General features: G+C 52.6%; 6 protein-coding genes across 6 annotated transcripts; 1 reads left to right on the top strand and 5 right to left on the bottom strand.

Moving 5' to 3' along the window:
- Positions 1-88: 88 nt before the first annotated feature.
- Positions 89-1,516, bottom strand: UCRPA7_6419 (putative duf185 domain-containing protein; the record flags this gene model as incomplete). The annotated part of the gene is made up of 2 exons (XM_007918957.1): positions 89-739; positions 1,277-1,516. 2 exons carry the CDS (start codon positions 1,514-1,516, stop codon positions 89-91), a joined length of 891 nt encoding a protein of 296 aa, XP_007917148.1.
- Positions 1,517-2,150: 634 nt separating this feature from the next.
- UCRPA7_6418 (putative cyclin-dependent kinase g-1 protein) lies at positions 2,151-2,729 on the top strand (the record flags this gene model as incomplete). The annotated part of the gene is made up of 1 exon (XM_007918956.1): positions 2,151-2,729. One exon carries the CDS (start codon positions 2,151-2,153, stop codon positions 2,727-2,729), a length of 579 nt encoding a protein of 192 aa, XP_007917147.1.
- Positions 2,730-4,088: 1,359 nt separating this feature from the next.
- On the bottom strand, positions 4,089-4,976 carry UCRPA7_6417 (hypothetical protein; the record flags this gene model as incomplete). The annotated part of the gene is made up of 1 exon (XM_007918955.1): positions 4,089-4,976. One exon carries the CDS (start codon positions 4,974-4,976, stop codon positions 4,089-4,091), a length of 888 nt encoding a protein of 295 aa, XP_007917146.1.
- Positions 4,977-6,460: 1,484 nt separating this feature from the next.
- On the bottom strand, positions 6,461-7,648 carry UCRPA7_6416 (putative l-ascorbic acid binding protein; the record flags this gene model as incomplete). The annotated part of the gene is made up of 2 exons (XM_007918954.1): positions 6,461-6,978; positions 7,072-7,648. 2 exons carry the CDS (start codon positions 7,646-7,648, stop codon positions 6,461-6,463), a joined length of 1,095 nt encoding a protein of 364 aa, XP_007917145.1.
- A 597-nt stretch (positions 7,649-8,245) lies between these two features.
- On the bottom strand, positions 8,246-11,029 carry UCRPA7_6415 (putative heat shock protein hsp98 protein; the record flags this gene model as incomplete). Its single annotated transcript, XM_007918953.1, has 1 exon — positions 8,246-11,029. The coding sequence occupies one exon, from the start codon at positions 11,027-11,029 to the stop codon at positions 8,246-8,248; it is 2,784 nt and encodes a 927-aa protein (XP_007917144.1).
- Positions 11,030-12,769: 1,740 nt separating this feature from the next.
- On the bottom strand, positions 12,770-14,388 carry UCRPA7_6414 (hypothetical protein; the record flags this gene model as incomplete). Its single annotated transcript, XM_007918952.1, has 5 exons — positions 12,770-12,913; positions 12,972-13,589; positions 13,878-14,060; positions 14,118-14,231; positions 14,365-14,388. The coding sequence occupies 5 exons, from the start codon at positions 14,386-14,388 to the stop codon at positions 12,770-12,772; spliced, it is 1,083 nt and encodes a 360-aa protein (XP_007917143.1).
- Positions 14,389-16,396: the final 2,008 nt, after the last annotated feature.

Below are 16,396 nucleotides of genomic sequence, written 5' to 3'. Positions count from 1 at the left end.
CATGCATTGGAGCATTGCTAGGGAACGATTCAAAGAAAAATCTGAGACGAACGTTGCACATCTCAAGTCCAGCCTTCAAGTGTCCTGGTTATGCCCCAACATCGCCGCCAAAACCCACTGGCCGTCTTTTGCCGTCGTTTTCTGGTAGAATCGCCAACGCTTTGTAGAGCTTTCCCATGCCCTCCACCCCCCGATCTACCAGTCGTGTACAGGCGCGCTGAACGTCCGCTGCCTTGGCGCTGTCCTCCCCGGCTTGTGCCCTAAGGCTCTTGATTAACATCTCAGCTCGCTCCTTGATCCCCATACTCTCGAGGAAGTAGCCTTGGTCAACGGGCCCATGCACCTCGACGCCCTCACTCGCCTTGAGCGCCGCCTCCGCAATGGCTGCAAAGTCGACATCCGCGCTGAGATCGGTAAGGCCCGGGTCGACGAATGGGCTCACGTGGCGATGCTTCCGGATCCCACGCAGCGAGTTGATGGGCACGGTGCCGTCACCCGGGCCGTAGTCGAGGATGAGTGCTGCACCGCTCGGCTTGTCCTTGGGGTACTGCGCGGAGCCGCCGATGCGCGCGGCGAAGTCGGTTGCGTAGAGCGCCGCGTCCGGACATATCTCGATGATGGCGTCTGGGGTGGAACGCAATGCTCTGTAGCGTGACGACGACTCTGGTAGGTAGAGAGAGTGCCGGGTGGATGAGTTGGCCAGAGTCAACTGGAAATCCGGCGGAGGGGTATCGTGGCGCTGAGAACGCGGTGTGCCCAGGCTATCGTGTGTAGAGCCTGGAGGTGTGGGAGAGACCATCATCTCTCGCCATTGGAGCGTTGCTGTGCTGGTCTTGGAAGAGAGGGAACTATTATCTGATGGAGAGGCTTTGGTATTCTGGGTCGCGGGAACAGAAACACTCTGGAAGGTATGAATGGGAAGTGCGTCGAAGAACTCATGCGCCACGATGAGTGGCATGTTATTGGAGTCTTCTGTCTGTCAGCTTATTGCTTCGTGAGGACAAACATTGACTTACTCAAAGGTATGGAACGTATAGTCTCGGTCCATACAATAGGTAGTGAGGTATATTTGCAAATGCTATGATAACCAACTTTAGATTCAGTCATAGGAGCATCCTTGCCACAAAGAAGATTTTTCTGAGCAACTCTCAGCTCAGGGCTAGCCTCAACCATGTAGATGGCATCAATGGCATGAGACATATCTTTAAAGTTGCTAATAGTCTAATGGCTGTCAACTCCACATTTCTAGAGAGTCTTGAGGGACAACAGAACATACTCGAAGCATATCATCCATGAGAGTACCTCTCCCCGGACCAACCTCGATGAGCTCTACGCCCTTTTTCGGTCGCCCCTGGGTAATCCATTCTGCGACAAACCAGATACCAACAAGCTCTCCGAATATTTGGGATATTTCTGGAGAAGTCACAAAGTCACCTTTGACGCCAAACTGATCTCGGCCCTCCTGAATTGCACCGGTATAGTAACCACCCACATCAGCTGTGAGACACATGCGCATATAGCTGGCCAGTGGTATTGGCCCAGTTAGCTGGATAATGTTAGAAAACAAGTAGCTCGCACAACAGGTTCCTAAAACTTACTGAGATGGCATCAGCCAGCTGTTTTGCAAGAGGAGTGGACCACTGTCTCTCGTCACTCCTCCTCAGCGTCGTAGCTGATAAGCTTCTGTAGCTTGCAGGAGCTCTCAGCTGTGAGACGCCGAAAGGCTGCGAGAGCGCCCGCAGCCCGGTGCGAGCGACGCGAGGTACAAACGACCTCATTACGGCCAGTGCTATCTAGAAATTGTCATTTGAGATCTGTTTCATAGCATAGCCATGTCAAGAGCGCAACAGACGGAGGGGTTGAGCAGCTTCGGCAGATATATTCTTAGTGTAGTGGTAGCTGTTACACAGCTTTTAAAGCTGGAGCTTAAGATTTCGGCCAACCAGATGGCAATGTGGAACCGGCAGGCAATTGACAGCCTCGAAAACACCAAAATCCACCACCAACTGGACGCCTGAACCCTGACATCATTTCAAGTTTTTGAGAGGATAAACATTGGTTTTCTTTTACCTCGCTATCCCTCTAGCAGAGGTCGCAACTTTACACATGAGCTAGTAACTCTCTTCACCCGCGCGCTCACACCACCCACAATGGCGAGTAAGGGCAAGTCGCGCTGGGCCGACAGCGAGGAAGACGCAGCCCTGGAGGCGAAGCTCAAGCAAGAAAAGGAGGAGAAGAAGCGCCTCAAGGCCGAAAAGGCACTCAAGGCTGAGGCCGAGCGCGTAGCTCGTGCGGCGGAAGCAGCACGACAACAGCAGCAAGGGAACAACGAGGACGAGCAGGCCGCCGGGCCCCCAGCGAAACGACGGAAGCTTACGCCGGAACGAGACAGCCGGCCCAGCAATGTGGCTCCTGCGGTCGAGAGCACGGAGGGCACGAAGCTCCTGCGCTTCGAGGGCGGATCGTTTGGCAAGGCGCGCAGCGTGGAGAACTACGACAAGCTGAACGATATCGAGGAGGGCGCATACGGCTGGGTTGCGCGAGCAAAGGAGCTAGCTACTGGCAAGGTGGTGGCACTGAAGAGGCTAAAGATTGAGCCGACAGACCGCAATGGATTGCCTGTCACCGGCCTACGGGAAATTCAGATTCTCAAAGACTGCCAGCACAGAAATGTGGTGAAAATGCAGGAAGTGGTGGTTGGCGAAGACACGAGCAAGATTGAAAAGTGAGTAAGGAGTCATCATTGTTCAGTGGGGTCGGTACTAATGCCGTGATCTGCAGTATCTTCCTCGTCCTCGAATTCGTCGAACACGATCTGAAGAGCATCCTCGAAGACATGCCAGAACCATTCTTGGCTTCAGAAGTGAAAACCATATTATTACAACTGGCATCTGGAGTGGCCTATCTACACGACAACTGGATACTTCACCGCGATCTCAAAACCTCCAATTTACTCCTCAACAACCGTGGACAGCTCAAGATAGCCGATTTTGGCATGGCGAGATACGTGGGCGACCCTCCACCGAAGCTCACACAGCTGGTGGTCACACTGTGGTACAGAGCGCCCGAGCTACTCCTTGGCGCCGCCAGGTATGGGCAGGCAATAGACATGTGGAGTGTGGGCTGCATATTCGGCGAGCTCTTGACGCGAGAGCCGCTGTTACAAGGGAAGAACGAGGTGGACGAGCTCTCGAAGATCTTCGAGCTGTGCGGCATACCGACGGACGAGACGTGGCCAGGCTTCAAGAGGTTGCCCAATGCGCGCTCATTACGACTACCAAAGAGCGGGCTCACCACAGGCTCTGTAATCCGAGCTAAATTTCCCCTTTTGACGACGGCGGGGAGCAATCTACTCAATGGCTTGTTGTCGTTGAACCCGGCAAAGAGACCGACTGCGAAGGAAATGCTGGCTCACGAGTATTTCAGGCAGGATCCCAAGCCCAAGTCAGAAACTATGTTCCCAACTTTCCCAAGCAAGGCAGGACAAGAAAGAAGGAGGAGGCGGCAGACGCCAAACGCTCCTATGCGCGGAGGGCAGGCTGTTGACTTTGGAGCTGTTGACCTCAGCGGGATCTTCGCTGGTAGGGAGAAAGAGGAGAGGGGCGGAGGCTTCTCCCTGAGGATGATTTAACTAAAGGCATTCAAAGCATCGAATCATGCCATGTCAGACACGCTTGGCTATATGACTGATGAATTTACAAGGCTCCTTGCCTGCCCCAAGAAAGGGGTCTCTTGGATGCATCAAACTCTCCTGCGCTGCTAAGTCCAGACCGTGGGACCTCGATGTTGTGAACCATGTATTTGATTCGTCATTACTTAATATCTAGGGTAAGGCGATGTGAACCCCTTGTAAATACAGCAACCGCCATGATTTTATAGTCCCAAAGCCGATATTTCCAAAGCATTATAATATAAATGTCGATGGTTTGCCAACGCCCCAAATCGTGCACAGCCAGTTTAAAACACTTTCAGATGTTCCAACAGAACACCATTTGCCGGTCCCAGATTCCAGAAAGAAACATTCTACCGGGTCATTACAGCTGCACCCACTACTCTTCGCTCGACTCAACCTGTATCTTTTGCATCCATTACCACAGTCCTGTCACGAACCATGTGAAGCTAGCCACTGTAATCGCCGCCATCGTGAACGCGAATCCCAGCGCCCGCTTCTCGTTGTCGGACAGGGCAGCACTGCACGTCGCACACTTCCAACCCTCTGCTAGAGGGGTATACGGCCGCGGGGTGTACAGGCCGAAGACGAAGCCCGAGAACGGCGACAGGTACCCGGCCTCGGCGGTCGCGCTGACGCTGCTCTCGGCGTCGTAGATCAGCAGGGTGTACTGCTCGGTCAGCAGCGGGCTGGCCACGGCGGTTTGTTGGTAGCTGCCCGTGTCCCAGGTGAAGGCGCCCTCGGTGGCGAACGTCATGTTCTGTGTAAGGGTCCACGTGTTTGTGGCCTTGCTGCACGACACCAGCACGTCGATGGCGGTCGGGTTGCCCTGCACGTTGGTGTAGTTCCACCCCCACGTCACGTAGTCGCCAATCTTGTACAGCTGCGTGCCGGACGTCGCGGCGGGTGTGATCATGACGACGGAGCCGGCGGGGTCTTGTGCGTCGTACTCGGTGTGTGTCGCCTTGGCGGTCTTTGTGCCCGTCCCGGAGCCGCTCTTGCTTGTCGTCTTTCCTCCCTGGTTCAGATTTGTAGTGGTGGGCTCACTCTTGCCTTTCGTGGTGGCAGTTGTCGTGGCCTTTGCAGTGGGCGTTGCTGTTTCTTGTGGTGACTCGGTTGCTACCAGGCTCCTGTCAGTGTTCAAGTCTTGACTGTTTGTGAAGGCAAAGTCAGGGGACGTACTGGCTGAGGAATCATCATCCTGCCGCCTCACAATCAGTGAGTCGAGATCTGGGAGCCATGTCGGCCATGCAGCAGCCAGCGGGCTGAGAGCCAGAAGGATGGTGGTGATCTGTACGGGTTTCATGGCGTTCGTTGAAGGACGTGACTAATATCTACAGTAGAGAAAGAAAAAGAAGTATTCAATAGGGGCCTGAAGCAGTCTCCAATGCCCTGAGATTGTTAAAGGCCTCCAAACACGGTGTAGAGAGGCCCTCCCGTTGATTGTCGAGTGGTATTTGGTCGGTGGTGGAAGTCAATCGTACCGACACAGAATCCTCGTATTCGAAACACGCCTTTTCACGCTAGATCGTAGAGACGTAAGAAGCACACACGAGGAAGAGAAATGTTATTAAGAGTTGAAATAGGCTTCCGCTTGCTATCCAAGAAAGGTGAAGCGAGCGATTGATGAACAGCAAGAAGCGAGTGTCGGGGATTGAGGCAGAGGCCGTAGGAGAAAACGAAGGTCGTGAGGGTTGGAAGAGGAGGTTTGTGAGAGAGAGTGGTTTTCGTTGCAGGGTTAACCAACATGCAGCAGAGGAGGCGTCAACACTAACAAGCCGCCGTCACAGCCAGCCAATCCGATCCGTGTGCGTCCGTTCACATGAAGAGTACATAATACGGCGTTCGGGGACGGCCTGGGGGAGCAGAAAAAAGGAGTTGGGGGGGGGGGGGTGTGGTCCCCTGGGCCATGCCTTGGCCTTGGTGTGTGTTGTTTAGGCTTAGCACCGCATAAAATGATGTTGTGGTGGCGCTGTCTCTGCCGGGAATTCAGGTTAGGTTGCCCAAGGTTCCAGGGTGTCTCCAGACGAGGCCGTTTGGACCAGTCAGGATCCATGGCTGCCAGCTGATCCGATCGTATTGGGAGGGGCCCGCTGCAGCATTTTCTAGAGCAGGTTTTGCTGTGGTGTCATTTTGGTCTGCTATTCGAGTACCTCGATACTGGCACCTCGTGTTGGCAGCACGCTCCATTCCTGCCAGCCTACTCAGTCAATCATCAATCATCAATCATCATTGTGGCATTGTCTAAGCCGCCTCTTCACTCGGTCTCCTGCTCCAGCTGCCCAGCTCCAGGGAATAAGGCGAGAGCAAGGGAGCGGACTGGTTTGGCTACCTGCTGGCTAGCTGGCTACCAGTTACGCTACCGTACCGAGCGTACCTAGCAGAGTTCCCCTAGGTCGCCCCCCAGTCTAAAAATAATTAAGCTCAGGTGAAGAACTGACGGCGCGCACCGGCGAGAATCTCAACTGCCCGGAACCTTGCCTTAGTCCATGTTTGTTAGCATACAATTCCATCCACTCCCGAGACATTCCTCTTCTACATACTGTACTGCGTAGACACTCCACCGTGACTATCTGGCATGCAAATCCACTCATCTGACAAACTCCCATGCAACACAGTGTCGTGTAATGGAGCTCAAAAGACTGGACTTCTGCAGCTTCAGCCTCTCTTCCGCCGAATTCCTCTCCCTTCGGCGCCTGATGTTGAGGGCTCTGGCTCTTCAGCAAGGCCCCGGAATTGACTTTTCACAGATGATCGATTCGCCAGGCTTCGATGACACCAAGTTAGACCTCAGGTCACAACACAAGAAACAGTCCATAAAGTTGTGATGGACTCACCTCCCGGTATTAGAGCCGCCGCATACATCACCAACGAAATGGGTCGAAGGTCCTCGTCCGTTGACTCCTCCAGATACCTCTCCCAAAACTCAATGATGCTTGCGACTCTTGCGTGTAAATACTCGGTCGTGCCATAGCACTGGATGCCCAGACACGTTCCAAACTCCCTGAAAGCCAGCCGTCGGCTTGGATCTCTCGCCAGGATCCCACGGCCCTCGGCCAGCACATCTTCGGCTATCTCGACGCTCTCGTTGCCCAATTTAGCTGCCCAGTCCTCATCCTTGACCAGCTCGCACATCCATAGCCCCATTCCGAGATCGAGGGTGTCACGACTGGCGGTCAGCTTCCCCTCCCTACTCATGATCTGGTGGTACTCGTCGATCTCTTTCTCCAGCGACGGGGAGCCACCTCCAAACCTCTGGCCTGTCTGCTCAAGCAGCTTGTAAATCACGTAGCCGTTGGCAGGATCGACTATAATTCACACGCTTAGTTCCTATTCATGCGTAATGAGAGACCGCCCCTGTCACTTGACCAAAATAGCATCCAAAGACGAGTCAAACTCACGGTGCCCTTCAGACGGCACCAGCACCGTCTTCAGATCCATCGAGACCTTCCAAACCATCCCAAGCCGGCCGCTTGCCTTGCGCATGACGAAGAACGGGTGAATGGCTTTAGCAAGCTCGATCGCCTGCGCGTTATACGCCTTGTCGTCCGCGGCGAGCGCCAGCCGGTTCAGAGCAAACATCCATAGCGTCAAGTAGTGGTGATACTGGCCGTCGCCGTCGCCGCCCGCTGCGTCCACCTTGCCGATCCGCAGCCCTCCACTCAGCGGGTGCTCATCGCTCGCCGCCGGCAGTCTGGCGCCGCCGTCTCTCGCGCGGCCGAGCACGTCGTGCACCGTCTGCACGAGCCGCCTCGCGAAGAGCAGATAGACGGGCGACCCGGTCTCCTTGTGCAGCGTGATGAAGTTGACGACGCCGAACGCGTCCGTCCACAGGTAGCGGCCCCGGTGGCCGCCGGCGCCGGGGCTCTCGGGCGGGGTCCACCTCTCCGCCTCTGCCTGCGTCAGGCCCTCAAAGGGCCCGTAGACGAGCTGCATCGCTTCCTTGAAGCGCTGGAGCTTGGATGAGCCTGTAGCCATGATGAAATGCCTCTGCGCTGGCTGGGTTCTTGGTAAGAGTGCCTCTCGGAGGGCTTGAGTGGTGGTGTAAATGCAAGTACGTCTTGTGACCAGGAACATTAAATATTTCTGTCAATTGATGAATTGACTTTGATGCTCGTCACGAGATAGGTACGGATAGCATGCCTAGGTAGGTAATCAAGGCTGGGGTAACGCCATACTTACCGTGACTTCCATTTTGTGAAATTTAGCTTCACTAACGGACTTTTTTGCCTGCTTTAAATGCCAGCTCGCAAGAGCAGCTCAAGATCTACAGCTTTGCCTTTTATCAGTACAGGCATTGACTTTGGCAGAGAGCAAAAACATTAATCACATTGCCGATGCGTTAGCTGTTTCCATGTCTTATAAATTTCACATCGTGTCATACCAAGTGTCACACTCATGTCTGCGGTTTCTGTAAGTAACAATTTCATAATTCCACTCTATTAGATCCTACTATCTAGAGTCTTTACTATGAATTCCAAGTCCATAAACGCCAAGCCATTTTCCTTGTACCATAGTCTTCCTCATCAATTGCGTAGAAATCATCATCATCGATCAGTCTAAGTGCCATCTACCTTAATCGTAGATGTCCTCATCCATGCCGTCGTCTGCGATGATCTCCTCTAGAGCATCATCCTCATCGTCAACAAGCATCTCCTCATCATCAGCCTCGCTGTCCGGGTGGTTTGAGAGGACAACGATCTTGTTGTCGACCAGCTCGACTCTGGCCACCTCACCATCACGAATGTTGCCGCGAAGGATGAGGATTGCCAGTCTGTTGAGCACCTCCTTCTCGATGAGTCGAGTGAGAGGTCTTGCGCCGTAGGCTGGTGAGTAGCCAGCATTGCCGAGATAGTCTTTGGCTTCGTCAGAAATGGAGATGATGACATTGCGGTTGTTGTCTGCCAACCGCTTCTGGATTTCGCTGAGGCGTAGATCAACAATCTTGCGAATCTCCTTCCTGGTGAGACGGTTGAAGATGACAGTGGATGAGATTCGGTTGAGGAACTCGGGTAGGAAGTAGTTGCGTAGCGCATTCATGACAAGTTCGCGAGTAGTCGGGTCGATCTTGCCATCCTTGCCAGCTGGTCGGGCCAGGTACTCAGCGCCCAAGTTCGAGGTCATGACCACGATACAGTTGCGGGCGTCCACAATACGGCCTTGGCCATCAGTGATACGTCCATCATCCATCAGCTGCAGAAGCACTGTAAGGACTTCCTTCGCAGCCTTCTCTACCTCGTCGAATAGAAGGATAGAGAAAGGCTTGCGTCGGAGAGCCTCCGTCAACTGACCACCAGAGTCGTGGCCGACATAACCTGGTGGCGCACCGATCATTCGGCTAAGTGAATGCCTCTCTTGGTACTCGGACATATCGAACCGGATCATTGCCTTGGGATCATCGAACAGGAACTCGGCAAGTGCTTTCGTCAGCAGTGTCTTACCAGTACCGGATGGACCACAGAACAGGAAACTGGGAGGTTGATTGGGGTTGCTGAGACCGGACCGCTGGAGACGAATAGCGTTAGAGACTGAGTTGACTGCCTCCTTCTGGCCAACAACGATCTTGCCGAGGGCTCTTTCCATGTGCAGAAGCTTCTCTTTCTCGGAAGTCTTCAACCTGGTAACAGGAATGCCAGTCCATCTTGAGACAATCTCGTTGATCTGGTCTGGCCCGACAACATCGGTGATCATAGAGCCACCAGTATCCGCGGAACTGGCACTGATGGCAGCATCTGCAGCAGCTTTGTCTTTCTCAAGCTGCTTGATGATAGCCTCTTGTTCCGGAATAGCGTAGTATTGGAGATCGGCGGCCCTGGCGTGGTCACCCATTCTGCTCGCATCTTCCATCTTCACCTTCAGTTGATCCAATTTGATCTTGGCTTCTTGAATATCTTTGCCACGCTTCCTCTCGCTCTCATACTTCTCCCGAAGAGGTCTGAGCTCTTCCTCGACGTTGCTAGCATCCTGCTTAGCCTGTGCGAGACGAGCCTTCGAAGCATCATCCTTCTCTCGAGATAGAGCGTGAATCTCGATCTTCAACTGCCGCAGTTTACGCTCCAGAGAATCAATAATTTCTGGTTGCGACTCCCGGGCAACTCTTACAGCCGCGGCTGCTTCGTCGATGAGATCCACTGCGGAGTCAGGCAGTCTTCGTGAAGTCAGATACCGAGCTGCAAGATTGGCGGCAGCAACGATGGCGCTATCAGCGATGTTAACACCATGGTGGACTTCGTATTTCTCCTTCAGACCACGGAGAATGGAGACAGTCTCCGGGATTGAAGGCTCCTTGACAAGGACCTGTTGGAAACGTCGTTCAAAGGCGGCATCCTTCTCGATGTACTTGCGGTACTCAGCCAAGGTTGTGGCACCGATACAGTGTAGCTGGCCACGAGCAAGCATCGGCTTCAGCAAGTTGGCCGCGTCCATGCCACCTTCGCCAGAAGAGCCGGCACCCATCAACAGATGAATTTCATCGACAAATAGGACGATCATCTCCTTGGACTCCGAAATCTCCTTCAGTACACCCTTCATCCTCTCTTCGAACTCTCCTCGGTACTTGCTGCCAGCAACCAAAGCACCGACATCGAGCGAGAGCAGTTTGCAAGCTGCTAGGTTGTCTGGAACATCGGCATTGACGATTCGTTGCGCGAGACCTTCGACAACTGTCGTCTTACCAACACCAGGTTCACCAATAAGCACGGGGTTGTTCTTGGTTCGACGAGATAGGATCCGAATGACTCTCCTAATTTCTTCTTCTCGTCCAATGACTGGGTCGATCTTGCCTTCCCGTGCCATTGCTGTCATGTCGATGGTGAACTTGGCCAGATTCTCGTTTTCTTGCTCAGTGTCGGCTGTTCTCGAATCGACTCGCTTCGTGCCACGGATAGCCTGGACGGCCTCTTGCACCAATTTAGGTTTCGGGATATTGGATTCCTTCAATGCGTTCTCAATCGAAGAGTCCTCCGAAAGTGCTGTGATCAGATGGTCGACAGCAATGTATGTGTCCTTCTGTACTTTCTGAAGCTCCATCGCTTTTCGCAAGACGTTGTTGAATGACGGTGCCATGGAGATATTCTCCGGAGGAGGATCTTGGCTCGGCAGGCGGACCAAGGTCTTCTTCAGAGCTCTATCGAAGAGTTGCGGGTCGCCGTGAGCACGCTCAATGACTTGTCTAAGAAGTGTGGAGGTCGTTCCTTGCGGCGCATTCTGCTGGTCTTTGGACTGGTCGGGTAGAGGGTCGAGAAGAGCCACCGCAAGGTGGACGGGGAGGAGTTGTGTATGAGCGTATTGCTCGGCAAGGGCCATGGCGTCTTCCAACGCCTTCTTGGCTCGGTCGGTGAATTCCATTTTAGAATTCATCTTGAATTATGTGTACGAAGTGAAAAGGGGAATGATTGTGTGTTCGTAAAATCGTGAGGCGCGATGTGATGTGTGGGTAGCTGGAAAGCTCTGCTTCCAGGTTTGAGCTGTTGATTCAGCTTCGATGGTGGGGTATCGTCAACTTCGTGTTGAGTTGAGTATATTTTCTTGCAGAAGAGAACAAAGTGCAAGTTTCGGCTGCAGGAAGAGGATGAGAAGATTTATCCTACAGATTAGTGGAGTATAGAAGTTACTCAGGACCACGAGATTCTTCAAGGATGTCCGAGAAGGCGAGGGGGGCCGAAGCAGGACAAAGGCAGGACAAAGCAGGCTTGGAGGTTTCGCGCATGATCTCACACAGCTGAGAAGCTGGTAGAACACTCTAGATGGTATTGCTGGAGAAGCCCCGCTGATTCGCTGAAGCCCTTTGCCCCACGGTCGGGTCCCCATTTAAGGTTTGAGGTTGGGTATCATACCACTGTAATAAGTGCTGTAGCTAAGCTACCGCCTGGGTGCCGCCTGCCGTAGTGGGGTCGTCGACGCCAGACGTCACTATTCTCCCTTAAAGCTGGCCTAGAAAGACGGGCCGGATCAACCGGCAACCGCGTCAGCCAATCAATACCACAGATAAATTTTATGGTAGGGGAAAGACTCGAGCATTCGTATTACACCAAAGAGCTGTCACTCGATCACGGCGTCGTCTGCCAAACCATCAGCAGATAATCATGAACGCCTCGCCGGCATCTTCCATTGTAGGAAGGCTGTCAATCGGCATTTCGCGCGTCAGCATACGGCATGGCCACGCCACACCAAGATTCAGGCCGGCGCGCCCTGAGCTGACCGGCTTTGAACCCGGCCACGGCGAGAGGATATGGGTTTTCAACAATATCGAGTCGAACCAGGTCATTTACTCACACGGCCCAGCTATGGATGTAAGGAAGCAACACTGATTCAATTGCGCATCACGTTTATTGACCAAAATTATCAGTCAAACCGTGCCCTAAGACAAATACCATTCAATGGCAAGAAGTTGAAGCCAGCGAAGCTACGAAAAGACTACTGGAAGCCAATGGCATTGATACAATTTCCCGTCGGACTTGGCGTAGTAGGACAGAGTGTTTTTCAGAAACTGCGGGAGTTCAAACGATTGCATGAGCTCACCTGGGGCTATCAAACGTCCGACATCATCCTGAAGAATAAGAAAAAGGAAAGGGGCATTGCGCTGAATGATCAAAAGGCGAACGCCGTAGCCGACATTGCGGCAGTTCTTGGAGGAGCTGGTCGAGGAAATAGAATGTGGACGACAGAGCAATCAACCGACAACCTGATTAAAGGACAAGAATTAGAGTCGGAAAAGTCCTTGGTTGAGACAACAATATACTGGGCGAGCGAGTTGGACAGGGAGTTTGCACGTTCCTGGCCGGCGAATGTTACGCATGCGCTGGGGCTTCCGGAGAGGACATCCATATCAACAATGGAGGCGACCAACGAGGCAATTGCCTCTGAAGCGCCTCAGCCCAACGAGGAGACCACAGTCACAGCATAGAGGTCACAATTGGCAAGCGAGATTTGTACGATACAACGCAATTTGCATGGGCAAAAACTGGCCGTGACGGCCCAGTGGTATTTCCGGACAGTGTTTCCGGTGCTGGGTAGACTTTTCAATAGCTCAGCTGACATGTAAACTACTGTATAATGCATACATGCGAACAGGAGTATATAATCCCTTCAACAAATCGCTTATTTAGCTTTCATGACAAATTGCTTAAGATACTCGTAATGGGCGGTATTGGCATCCACGGTTTCGCGAATGACCTTGGCCGCCTTCTCACCGAACTTCTTTCTCCATTCCGCGTCTTCATCCTCGGCTGAAGGTGTTTTCTTCTGGAGTCGTCCGTTAGCGTTATCAAGCAAGAAAGAATCAGTTCGACGTAAGACTTACGTGACCCGGTGCCCTTGGTTTTAATTCGGTGCTCTCAATTGCGTCGTTATGGAATCCTCTCCACTTCTCAAAAGCCTTTGAGACATACTCCTGGTTCTCTTTATCGTCCCACGACAACATATCAGACGAGAACTCAATGCCGACTTGCTCGCAGAAGGCCTTGATGATGCCCTCTGGGTTGTCGAGCAGATCATCGGCATCGATGAGCGTGATAGGAGTCTGGTTCTCCTTATCCGCATTCACATCATCCGCGAGAGCGGGACCTACAATCTTCTCCTTGCGCAGATAGTCGAAGAGCCGGACAAGCTCCTCGTATCCGGCCTCGTTTGGCATGAAGTGATGAAATCCAGTCAGATCATCCAGGGGTGGAACCGTACATCTGAAGTATGAGGGAATGGCTCTCCTGGGATGCCGAATGAGGAATGTGAAGTGGAACTTCTGCAGCAACTCCTTCGGCACCACGGTTGGGTTGTCATTCTCAGACACCCCATTTGTGTGGCCATTGCCGTTGGTGTGTCCATTGCTCAAGCCCTTCGTGAGAGACGGGGCTAATGAGGCGGGCTTGCCGTCTGGGGGAAACCAATAGTAAGCCATGTCCTTGATGAACACTCGCTTGCCCTAGTGGGAGTAAGTATCTCATCACTTTACAGACTTGCTAGCAACCTTCTCGATTGTCTACCACAGATTTCGGGTGTCTGATAAGATCGTTCTCTCTTCGCCAAGGGGTAAATTCAGAGGAGACCAAGAAGATCTTGATATCACCAGCCTGCTCTATTCGCAGGGCATCAGGAAACAGCACTTCAGCGCACTTGCGCATGGAGTAGGAAATAATGAATTCGTTTGAAGGGATGTACAATCCGGGGTTCTCAAATGACTTCAAACGACAAGTAACGGGGAAGATCGAACCTCAGCGGCATCGTTCTCGAGTCGGTCCACGATCGTCTGATAGGTCGAATTTGAGAAACCACTCTCCTTTCTCGCAGCCTCATCCTTCTCGAAGCGCTGCGAGAGCCGTTCCGGCCCGTAGTAGAAGGCATCACCAAAAGGCTCATGGGCGCATTGCAGGATGTCACGCCTAGTCAGGAACACCTGGAGACGAGATCAGCGTCAGACCACGGCAACTGAGCCGGGAGAATCGGTACGTACCCTTTCGAAGGCGGTTGAGCACGCACGTGGGTGCGTAGCAACGAAGATTGGCCGATTCGACATGGTGGCAGGGGCCATATCTATTTTCACAGCACGTTGAACGGGTATCTCAGACTGAAACAAGAGAGCAGATCTGTTTGCAATCACGCACCAAAAGCACGTCAGTCGATCTAAGATCCAGGAACTACAGAACAGCTGGGGTTCATGGGCTAAGGCTCCTCCCGGAGGGTATTTAAGGCAGACTGACTTTGCCTCGACCTGGGGGCGCCATGCTAAGGGATGGTAGCCCAGGAACTGATCAGTCAAGATTTTCAGTTACAGCACACGTGTAGCACCGCGGGTACCTCGAATACCTCGAGTACCTACCCTACCCACACGCACCCCAAAGAGACTTCACAAAAGGTGCGCCCACTCTCTCTCTCTTGGCTCTGCATGAGAGGCCGGCAAACCACACGTCACCACACAACGGAGGCGCCGCCGTGGGAGTTGCGGCGCTCGCCTCCCACCGTAAAGCGCCCGAAACCGATGGTCCGGCCAGAAATGGTGTGGGATTGGGGTGGAAACTATGGAAACTATGCCGTCATGATCCCTGGAGAATGTGCTGCACACAGCGGGGTGGTACATGCACGTGGACCCGCCCGGCTACACTATTCTTACAATTAGGTTAGGTCGGGTAGGTAGATGAACTTGAAGCTATCCAAAGCTTCTCAATCGCGGAGTCGGCAATGGCAATTTGACGGGTACCGTGCTCAATGCTCGGCTTGTTTGTTAAGTGCAAATGGGCGAGTTAGGACGAGCAATTGGACTGCTGGCATCTAGAATGGGTGGACGCTTTCGTCGCCGAGCAAAAAACATATGGCTTTGAATTTGTCTATCCACATGGCACTTACACAATCACTACGAAATGGAATCGCCTTATAGGAACACTAGTAGATCGAGTCTACCAATATGCCCTCGGCAATTGCTAAATACTCATCGCTTCGTGCGGTTACAGCTGTGTCATGACGCCGCTCCGGACAAGGATACAGCGGAATTGGGGAAACCACTCCTCCGATTCAGCACCAGGTCTATCCAACCTTCAAACGACTACCAATGGTTCATTTGAGTCTGCATTTTACGCTAGTGGTGCAGAGACTTATCTGTCGCCAGTAATAGTCGAGATTGTCACCGCAGTGGCATTAAGATGGAGAACGTTGTTGGCCAGTGAATACACGCCTATTGGAAAGAGCCAGACTATTCTGTTGACTCCATGATATATCTTCATCCCTATCCTACGGATGTAGATTCATCACGAGAATGAAGTGGTCCTCATGGTTCTGCTGTTCATATGCGTTGAACACTTCTTGCTAAACTATCGTTGCTTTGCGTGTGCTCTTTCTGCCATCATCCACATTGGAATATGAAGTGCTGATATCTTCCCAAATAGGTTCCAATTGAAATCTGTTGGCAGCACAAGTGTGGCATCTTACATATAGAGACAATGATAGCAAGGTTACTTATCAACAATGAACTTCATGGCGCCCCAGTGGGCCAGTCGTTTCGCTTCTGGTCGAGCACGCAATCGTGGGGGCAGGCCCAGGCTCTGGTTGTCTCAGCATCTCCGAAAAAAAATAAAAAGCCACTTTGAGAAACGGTCTGGCCTGAAGGGCCTACCGGGTCTTGACAGAAATGGTCCTCAGATACAGAGGGTTTCGCCTCAGTCTACAGTCTCGTACGGTTGCAACCACAGCCCAGCCCAGGCTGGCGTGGGATATTAGGCGCTGGAGGCAAAGCAAGGCTTCATTTCGACGTTTACATTTGTCAAGAGAAGGTATTTTATGCACGGCCATTCTATTCAAGTTACGTTTGAGAAATGGCAACCGCCGACCGCCGTGCAGTCAAAATTTTCCATGTAGGTGCTATACTTGCAGCAGATAGCCATGGGCATAGTTTGTCATGGATTGACAAAAGGGGCAAGGGGTGGTCACTCATTGTACCAATGCAGCAGAAGCAAGACATCATTCATTATGAACGTCGTGGGGGAAACAGAGTCGATCGAACTTCGATTCGGTGGGCTTGATACACATTATACAATATATTCTACACATTAATCCATTTAGAGCATGGGTTTCTTCGATGCTTCAGTCAAGCCGTCCCCAGGTCCAGATGTTCAGGCCAACCTTTACACCCTTCGTCACTGGCAGCCCAGCGTGCCATGTCTCCTGATAAGACTGCCAAGTCCCATCTGGCTTGAAGTTCTCCCAGAAAACAGCGTTACCTGGCACGGGTTTGAACGTAAC

Source organism: Phaeoacremonium minimum, assembly GCF_000392275.1.
Source record: "Phaeoacremonium minimum UCRPA7 unplaced genomic scaffold PA7_03_scaffold_468, whole genome shotgun sequence".
Classification (NCBI taxonomy): Eukaryota; Fungi; Ascomycota; class Sordariomycetes; order Togniniales; family Togniniaceae; genus Phaeoacremonium; species Phaeoacremonium minimum.
This window is presented reverse-complemented; position numbering and strand designations above follow the sequence as displayed.